This window comes from Montipora foliosa, chromosome 8, assembly GCF_036669935.1.
Source record: "Montipora foliosa isolate CH-2021 chromosome 8, ASM3666993v2, whole genome shotgun sequence".
Lineage (NCBI taxonomy): Eukaryota > Metazoa > Cnidaria > Anthozoa > Scleractinia > Acroporidae > Montipora > Montipora foliosa.
Genome location: NC_090876.1, coordinates 16,943,258 through 16,953,257, shown reverse-complemented (window position 1 = coordinate 16,953,257; position 10,000 = coordinate 16,943,258). Strand labels below are relative to the sequence as shown.

At 39.8% G+C, this 10,000-nt stretch overlaps 1 protein-coding gene across 1 annotated transcript in view; it reads right to left on the bottom strand.

Moving 5' to 3' along the window:
• Nucleotides 1–6,294: 6,294 nt before the first annotated feature.
• Nucleotides 6,295–10,000, bottom strand: part of LOC138012575 (uncharacterized) — a 39,071-nt gene continuing 35,365 nt past the window's right edge. The window contains exons 34-35 of the mRNA XM_068859383.1: nucleotides 9,149–9,308; nucleotides 6,295–6,392 (exon numbers count right to left, since the gene is read on the bottom strand). Of these exons, the coding sequence (XP_068715484.1) occupies nucleotides 9,161–9,308 (148 nt within the window). The 3' untranslated portion in view covers nucleotides 6,295–6,392; nucleotides 9,149–9,160. The remainder of the gene's footprint in view (nucleotides 6,393–9,148; nucleotides 9,309–10,000) is intronic.

The following is a 10,000-nucleotide window of genomic DNA, read 5'->3' as shown; positions in this document are numbered from 1 at the left end:
CCTAAGATGGACTGGAGCATCCGATGTTCGAAGCCAATACCCAGTGACTACTTCCAGTATGGAGTATTTCAGTGGCGAACTCTTCCCTTTGTATAGTGAAATTGTTGACTGGACCCAGAGTTGTATTTTCGATTCCACCGATGTAAGGGAATTAGTCTCGGAGTACGGAGTGTGCTGCTCCGATGATGTGATCAGCTAGCGAGTCCCCAGATTCTATTACCTTAACATCATCGTCTGATAGAATAAACCTGCCAGTTTTTGGAGTAGTGGTTTTGACACTCCGAGCCCGAGTTAAGGTTGTTGGTGTCGTTCACATCCTCTGCCGTATATTTGATTTTACAAGGACTTTGGAAAGATGCATGCGCTAAAAGAGAACTCCTGCACCCGGGCTTACAAACTGGAGAGTACTCGTTAGCACCCGTGACATTGATTTGAAGTCTGCCTGGAATTGCTGTTGTTGCTTCGAATTTATGAGCATAAGTTCCTTTGGCCGATTCCTTGTCATCTCCGAGAGTTTCTCCTGTGGTATCTTCCGCGAGCTTAGCTGATTCTCTTTGCTGAAAATCACAGCCCGCAACTTTGGATTTTTCTTTGTTCACCTTGAGGGCGCCCAGCTTTGATTTCTTGGCTGTGGTGTCTGGCTCTGTATATCTCGTAGGGTGACATTGTAGTGCCTTTTCACTACGTTAGCTTTCTCCCTGACTCGCCCAGAAAACGGGTTTTTTTCGAAGGAACCGGCAATTTCTTGAAATGTACTTTCTTCTCCTTCTTTCTAGGTTTCTTCTTTCTAAGATCACCTCGGCTTGGCTTCACTGGAACTTCAAGAATGACGCCATTTTCTTTCCGGGCAGACCCCAGTAAAAGGTGGTGGCATGTCTCGAGTTTCTCAATCACCTCGTCCAGTATTATAGCTTTCCAACCCCTCGACTATGTAAGTCAAAATTCTATACTTCCCCAACAATTCACGACATTTTGCAGCATTTGTTCGCGGTCGAGCAGCTTTGCGTGGACGATTCTCGAATTTCACTGCTTTTGTAACCGTGGGAACCTCAGGAAATTCAATTTGTTGTTCAGTCCCGCTTGGCACGTGGTCAACCTCTTCTTTGCCAACTAAGTCATCGTCGAGGAGAATCTTTATACGTTATAGGGAGCCTATCAAAAGACCAAGCTGGGACGTGAAGAAAGACGGGGAAAAAATGCTTGCGTGGCATTCTTTGTCTCTCCCAGTTGTAGCACTCACAACTAGGCTGGTTGAACTGCACTCGACATAACTTCTTTTATCGTCTGTATCACACTGACTTCTGACCGTGAACACACCATTAGCTATGTCGAATACTTCAACATGACTGCATGGCATTGACTTTGCAAGGGAATGTCTTTCCAAACAGTGCTTAATTAATGTGCGGCCTCTCTCTCAAATAGGGAGGGATGTTGGGATTATAGCGTCGAAAGGATGCTTGCCGTTTCGTGTTTAATTCCACCAACCTGAAAAAAAATGGGGGACAAAATTAGACGTTTGGGGAGATTAAAGCAATTATTGCTTCATTGTTACACTGTTAATCTTCAACATTTAATGAAATTACGATGGACTTGTAACTTAAGGATATAAACACTCATATATAGATTTCTATCTTTAAGTTCAAACTGATTTTTTAAACTCTGGTAGCACTTTTCTGGTTCATATGTAGCACTAAGGATAATAGATTATTTTTAAAATTGGTACACACCTAAGGTACTTATCAGGAAGAAACTCTCCAACAAAAACCTTGTGACCCTCCAAGGAATAGCCTACTTAAAAGCCTGGTTTTTCTCTCTACTCCATTGTTGGTGTTGATTGTGGTGAGGAACCGGTCTTTAAGGAATGCCCAAACCCATTTCTGAAAGGTTAACATACACTTTCAAAATTAGAGCTTGATGAAGGGATATTAAATGCAATCATTTTTTCCGGCCAAGGTCTCTCGCGTCGCGATAAGCTTGAGGCTTATGTAAATTACCTTATACTGTGGAAGCCACGTTTTTGTCATGCAGCTCTGTAAATTAGAACTAGACTTCCACTCTTCGCTGTCTTTTAGTTCTCCCAATTTGTCCAACTCTTTTTCTGTTCTTGCTCTTGCTACACTTCGTAATTTGGCGAGTACGTTATGATTGTCAACCGTCAAGCCATTGCTTGCTCTTGCGAGCCATCTTTCCTATTCCCGTTCACGGTGGAAATCACATATAAAGATCTGAATGTCAGCAAAACAAAGCAGCAATTGATTAGTTTCAGGAAAAGTGCTTAAAATAGTCTCTATATCTGCATGCCATTCTGACTCAACTTGAAGTCCCATGACTTTAGGATCATCAGCGCTTCAAATATAGTGTCCGCCGTTTCACTTTGGACAAGGAAGGAACCAACGATTTGATAATCGACGTTGAGTCTTGACAACAACGCAGAAAAGAGGGAGGCTATACCACCATACAATTCTTTTCCAGATCTTGCACCTGCACATACAAGGTCTTGAATTTTGGTAACGAGCCGCTCGTCTATAAACTGATAAAGACCACCAGCCTACAGAATAACAACTTGTGAAGAATAACAGACTGTGACAGACTGTTGCGGAATTCAATTTCAGGCGGTTAACTTTTTCTAAACCAACTTTTCTGACTTAAGCTCGCCTATTTTAATGTGAAGAGGGCACAAAAACGGGAAAATTCGGAACAAAAACTACGGTCCCTGCCATTCAGTCATTGACTTTACTCGTTGGCCCACCTTCAATAGGGACCTTCAGATTCTAGGACGAGAACGACTACGAGTACCAAATTTTCTCGTAGAAAAACATTGAGCGCGCGCAAACCAGCATCATTTTGGGCGGGAAAAACGTGTTACCGTCGTCATTTTAGTACGAGGTTTTGCAAAAATGTCGTCGTGTCAAAACATGTCAACAACACGGTGGCAGTTTTGGCATTTTTCGATCAGCAAAATGGCCCAGGTAACAGCAATAAGAATAACTGAGCAACCTATACTGCTAACAAAGAGTAAGATTGATCGTACGGGGTATAAATCTTCTTAGTTTTTTCGCTAAAAACAAACAGTCAAAACTCGTACTCGTTCTCGTCCTCGTCCTAGAATCTGAAGGTCCCTAGTATTCAGAAGTTACCAACACGTTATGGATCTATTACGTGGATTCGGCAACACTGAGAGATCGATATTTTGTCTGTGACTGGGGCTACGGACATGTGCAGTTGGAAACTGAGAGGAAAGGAATGAAGCGGCTGAACCAGAAAATTTCTTCTTGGCCATCCTATGAAGTCGGTAAATGCGTTTTGTTTTGTTTTTTGCTTAAGGTGTCTCAACAGTTTGGCAAATGGTTGTAGCACCAAGATCAGGGGCACCCAACGAGAATATAGTTCAAAACCACTTAAACATAGCATTGTTAAACGTATTTTAGGATTGAAACGGTAGATATAGGCATATTTTTATCCCTTAATTTTTTTTTTCATCTGTTCGGATTTCCTAGCTGAAAGTCTCGTGATCCGAAACTATAGGGATCAAAACTTACCTTTTCGAAAATTTCAGCCAGAAAAAAGTCTCCCGAAAATTCTAGGTGTCCTTTTTAGTGCAAAATCCGTTAAAAATGGGCAATTATACCATTTTTCAGACGTTCGATATTCTAGGAGAGGAAGGCAAGCAAGAAATTTAACAACAAATCTTCCAAAAATTCTAGATCTCAAATCGTCTTCCGAACAGATATTTTCCGAAAATTGACGTTGGGTGCCCCTGCAAGATAAACAGTAAACTTATAGCCTTTACACTGGAGCGCTGAGAGTGACATACGCTATTTACAAGACCTTCTCCAAGCTGATTTATGAGTTTATACCCGTTCGATCTCTGAACAGACAACCGTTCGATTTTTCAACAGACAGTGCCCTGGAAACCGCGAAAAGACTGAGCCAATACTTATCGGTAGCCATTACAGCGAAAATACAAAGATTGTTATAGTGGAATTCATGATAAGGCCATCAAACAATAAACTGGATATTGAATGAATGAATGATTGATTTCGGTCTCTTCTGCATGGAACCCACTGCAGTCGAACGACTGAATTAAAGGTGCTGATCACAAGTATGTAATTATGAATATATAAATCACATGACTAGCCCAAACAGCAAACTATGTTTTATTGTATCACGTAATTATTATAATAATAATCAAGCTACTTTTCAACTCATGCTGCCCACCCGTAGCTTGAATGCTATGTCCTTGGCTTTTTCGTGTCGTGTAGTCCGCATAGCAAAGGTTAAAAAGGCTATATATATATTAGAATCGCCCCTTGTTCGCCGATCGAACTACAACGGTCCCAGTGACCCAAAGTCTAAAGCAAAATGCTAGCACAAATCTAATTATTTTATTTCTACCAAACGGCGAAAAGTCTCTACCTAACGACGAAACGCCTTCCTTGCGTTCTGCACAATCTAATATTCTCAACCCTCTTAATTAAGGAAGGACGTATTCGAAAGGGAAATTCTGTGTATAGAAATCAATACAAAACTGAGAGGATTTTCTTTTAAAACATAACAAGAGACGATGAGGTAAGAGAACGGATCCCTCACAAATGGCCTCTTCCAATGATAGTTTTAATTTTTAAAAAATATATTTTCAAGTATTGGTACAAAGATATGGGATAGTATTCCCGACAGTTGTCGTGCTCGGCCTAAATATAAAAATTGTATCCTACGTCAGAATCGGCTACTGGATACTCTCAGACAACAAAATATTTATGTTGCCGTTCATACTTTTAGTAAATATTAAATTTAACATTTCAGCTTAATTTCAGTTGTACGTCTGTTTTATTCCACCTACTTTGTAATTGTACTCCCTGTCATTTTAATATTATATGTTGATGTTCGTGTATCTGTTTTCTTTATTGTTGTCTCAACCTCTATTATAGAATCTTTTATTTTTCCTACCCGCCTCGATTAGCTGAGCTATTTTTGCGGGTGAGGATCAATGAAAGATGTACGAAAGGTGAATGTATAATAAACTTCAACTAAATTTAATTTTAGCTACGCAGCTATTTTTACAGAGCCACCGTATTGGCCAGTTGTAATGGCGTAATCAAAATTTAAATATGCGCGGTTTAGGGAACGAGACCTTAGTTTTGTGAAACTAAAAATATATTTAAAAAAAAAACTATAATGGGGCATGGGGATCCATTCTCCACTGTAATTATTTCTTAAATTTGTGATTGTTTGACGCCCCCTCTGTTAAAATCCTTTAAAAGTTAGGAACTTTTCGCAGCTTGTCTCGTTTGTTCACCGTTGTTGGTGGCAGCATCACTGAAGTAAAACGCACAAGCTCGAACTTGTCAATCCATCGATTCTCTCGCTGTTAACTTTCTGAATCTTCTCTCTGCTTTCATATAAATGGCAATTCTAAGTTGGTGTCATGTACTGTTCACTGAAGGGAAGGTTGGTTTTGGTGGATGGCTTGGAGTGCAATTGGAAAAAAACGAAACACGTTCGACATTTGGAACATGAAAGCTTACAGAGCTAGCTTTTGTGAAAGATGAATGTTTTGAAGTACGGAAGAGCTAAGGTTTGTAGGACCGTATGAAAGTACATTCAGTCGTTAGCCTGAAGTCACTTCCAACTTTGATGCACGCGTTTGCGCAAATCCTTGCTTTAATAAGTCGTAAGCGTGAAAGTTTGAAAACATTGATTTTTTTTTTATGACTGACAAAGGAAGGGGACATTGTTGCCCTCCGATCACATGGCTGAATGAAAACCATGATTTAGCTCCAATAATTTGTGACTGTACCTGAAGCAGCACTATTTACAACGCAGTAGAGGGAAGCGGAACTAGTAGCTAGCAAAATTTATATGTAGGTAGAGGTGGTTGGTGATCATAATTATTGGAGGATCAGGAGGGATCGGAGCTTATAACTTGCCCATTTTGGCAACGGGGCATTACGTAATATTTCGCTAATATTCGTACTTAATATTTCTTGTAATATTTCTGAATTATTTCCCACTCCTGATAATTCTTGCGCACCCTCTTATTTAAGCAGGCTCTATGTACGTGTCGTGTAAGTGACATTTGCAGGCTAAATGGGTCTAATCCTTCCCCGCCACTGTGAAAAAATAAATGAGACAGTCATCTTTGGAATGGATCACAGGTGTCTCAATTATTTTTCTTTTTCACATTTTCAGACACCTTTCTATCTGGATAACAGCCCGCTATGCTAGAGGAATGTGTTTTTGTAACTGCAGGTAAGATAGTAAGACAAGAAAAGAAGAAAAAAAAAACTTTCAGCTCTCTGCTACTTCTTTATTGATGCTCTGATTCCTTGAAAATCAATATTATTATCAAGCATTCTCTAGGATAGTCGAGTTCTCAGCGTTCCTTGGACACCCTGCAAGAAAAAGACCACAGCCGGTTTGAATTCCCATCCTTTGGTGCCTATGTTTTAATGATCGTTATGATATTGTAAATATAACCAAATCGTTATTCACATGCAAACCGTGCAGGGCATGTGTCGGACATTTAACAATTCGTTCCAGATGAAACCGTTTACACTGCCATCTCACACGGAGTTAGATTTAAAGATCTTCGTCCTTTGAGGGAATATGATCACTACAGGGAAGCGGGTGAGAAATTTGAACAACTAACCGAATTTTCTTTAGAAATCGTTTACACTGACACTGGAAATATATGGCAACCACGCCCCTAGGGTCTTCTTTGCTTCAACATGGCGACTGGGCTTTCAACATGAGCCGTCATGTTTAAATAAAGCCGAGTAGACCATGGGGATGTGGTTGCATTTGTGAGATCCATTTAAAAAGAATAAATAAAGGCCGGCTAAAACACCGCTCCCCGGAAAAGAAAAATAAAATAAAATAAAACAAGACAGGAAAAGTGTAAAAGATGTGAAAGTTTATAAGGCAGCGCATGGTTTCAAGAGGTCTTCAGGCCCAATTTGTAACTGTAATAGGCCACTTCGGAAAATACCATAATACTCTTTGTTTGTCCCCCCAAATTTTGCATATGCATTGTTTCCAGTTTCTCTTGGGACTTACAATCGTCCCAAGAGGAAACAAAAACAATGCTCATGCAAAATTTGAGGGGACAAACAAAGACTAGTATGGTATTTTCCGAAATGGCCTCTTGGACTCCATGGTCGGACAGGCATGGATTCCTTGATGCTTATTGATTTTTTTATTGGCTCAATCCAAAAGTCGGTAAAGTGCGTCATAATCAAAACAAGTAGCAGTTTCCACTTCCATAAATTGACTGATGATGAATCTTGCGTTTGGGATCCCCAGTACTTGCCGAAAAGGTGACTAATTTGATCAACTTCTGTATCCTGAATCGTTCATTGCCGTCTGAATGGAAGCAAGCGCGCCTTACTCCTGTCTTCAAACGGGGAGTTGACACAGACAAAGCAAACTACCGCCCTGTCTCAATATTAACTTCGCTATCTAAAGTGTTTGAGAAAGTCATTTACGACCAAACTTGGAATGCATTTCATAACGTTTTGTCTTCTAACTTATCTGGATTTATGAAAACTCACTCTTGCTGCACTGCATCGCTAAAAATGATGGAAGATTGGAGGAGCAGTATCGATAACAAGGAAGCTGTAGCGGCGGTCGCTGTGGACTTGAGCAAAGCGTTTGACGCCATAGACCATAGCCTTCTGCTCGCGAAGTTAAAGGCCTATGGCTTTTCTACACGTGCCTTGGAACTGATGTCCACCTACCTGCTAGGTCGTCAACAATGTGTCAGATTAGATGGCGTATGCTCTGACTTCAAAACAGTTAAATCTGGCGTTCCTCAAGGTTCACTATTGGGTCCGTTGTTGTTCAACATATTCATTAATGATTTGAATTTTTGTGTTCCTAATGTCTCATTGCGGCTGTACGCTGACGACACGACTGCCTACCTGTCAGATGTATCTCCCACCATTCTAGAATTTTCCTTCAACAAGGATCTCCAGGCTCTTTCGTCGTGGTTTGAGTCCAACTATTTAACAGTGAGCTGTGCTAAGACTCAAGCATTATCTGTCGGACCCTGTGCCTATCATTATTCTTTATTTCTTAATAATGCTCAAATAGAATTTTTCCGATCTATTAAGATTCTTGGAGTAACTTTAGACAAGGACTTATCCTATAAAGAACACATATCAGATCAACTAAAGAAAGCCTGTGCCAAGGCTTCTGCTCTGACAAGAATAAGGCGTTTTCTTCCTCATGATGCAATGATAAAACTTTATAAAGCATTTATATTACCTCATCTCGAATACTGTGGTCCTTTGTTTGTAGGCATAGGTACGGGTCAACGCAAACGTCTCGAAGATGGCAACTGTTATATTTTGAGAACATTAATCGGGCACAACAAGTCAATGTCATACGATGAACTGCTCACTGCGGCTAGCATGACATCTTTATATTGTAGGCGCTTACATCAGGCGTTAATACTTCTTTTTAAATGTCTAAATGGTACGGGTCCTACATATATTGCTAGCCTTTTTAAATACAGGCATACACCGTATAGGCTAAGAGGAGAGGGCTTGAATTTGGAATTACCTAAATTTAATTGTAAATTTAAGAAGAATTCTGTCACTTATTCATTAACTAAGTTATGGAACAGGTTGCCTTCTCATGTGCGTCTTTCAAGTGATTCTAGTGACTTCAGAAGTAAATTGCAGGATTGCAGTTTTTTAGAACGTGTCTTATGGTGTACAATCGTAGCTTTTAACTGCTTTTAGAACGAGTTTTAGAGTTTTCCAAGTCACGTTTTTAGTATGTGGCTTTTTATTGTTCTTAGAATTGAATTGTATTATATGGCTGTAATTATTATAGATTTTATTTATACACGTTCGTATTTTGAACGAGTTTTATAGCTCTTGATTGATTGATTGATTGGTTGGCCAATATAGAGATCCATTGTATCCCTTGGCATTTGATTGGTTAGTATTAGAAAAGTAAACAGATTAAAAATTGACAGTTGACCAATTTAAAGGAAATTCCATGTTAAGCGAAGATTGGATTAGGAGGAAGCCACATAATTGTGATAATCATTTATAAAATAAGTTTGAAGAAGAACTTTAAACGAGAGTTGCCATTTTATTTCAAGAGAAGGAAGGAATGCTGAGAACAAAATTACTGTTACCTCCAACCTTCTTTAAACGTCGGTATTTCGATAGACGAAATTCGTGTAAGGTCCACCCACACCAGACCAGCAATTGTCAGATGGACCATGCTTATTATACTGCGTGTCCGCTGAAGCCCCCCAGCACTCTCCGTAGTATTGAATGGCGAAGTAATACTTCCTGAAACGGTCAAAAGGATTCGGGATTGAAACTAGAAGTTACTTTTAAACAACAACTGAGACAAGCTTAATTATACCGAAACTGTCTGAATGCCGAAGAGCATTGCAAATCTCCTTCGTTTTATATTAGCATGCCAGAAAAATCTGAATGCAATTAGTTGTCATATCTCTAATCAATTAATCAATTAAGAGTGTGGGAGAGGCGAAGTATCTGGGCGCGTACAACAAAGAAGGAGGCAGTGTAGCCCAGTGGTTAGAGCACTTACCTTGAGATCCGGAGATTCCGGGTTCAAGACCCACTCTGACCACTGGATGAATTTGATTCTGCTAGTCCCTGGTTCAACTTCCCAGCTGCACTTGTAAGTAGCCAACTGGTTTACCACCGGCCAGTTGGGATTCTTAGTAGTTGTTGTCGTTATTCTGTTCCGTCGTTTCGTAGTGTTTCATTGGCCCTGAAAAGCCCCTCTGGTATGTATGTGTGTAAGGAAAGGGACAAGCTTTATATCTTATGAATGATACCAAGATGCACCATAGTGCGAAAATAAGCCTTAGTAAAACGAGGACAAATGTGGAACAATTAAAATTTTAAATTAATAGTATGACATATTCCTCCTTCCACAATATAAGAGAAGCCTAAGTAAATGGTGTCACAAGATGCGAATAAATATTTAGTTAAGTACTAACTTCGTGGAG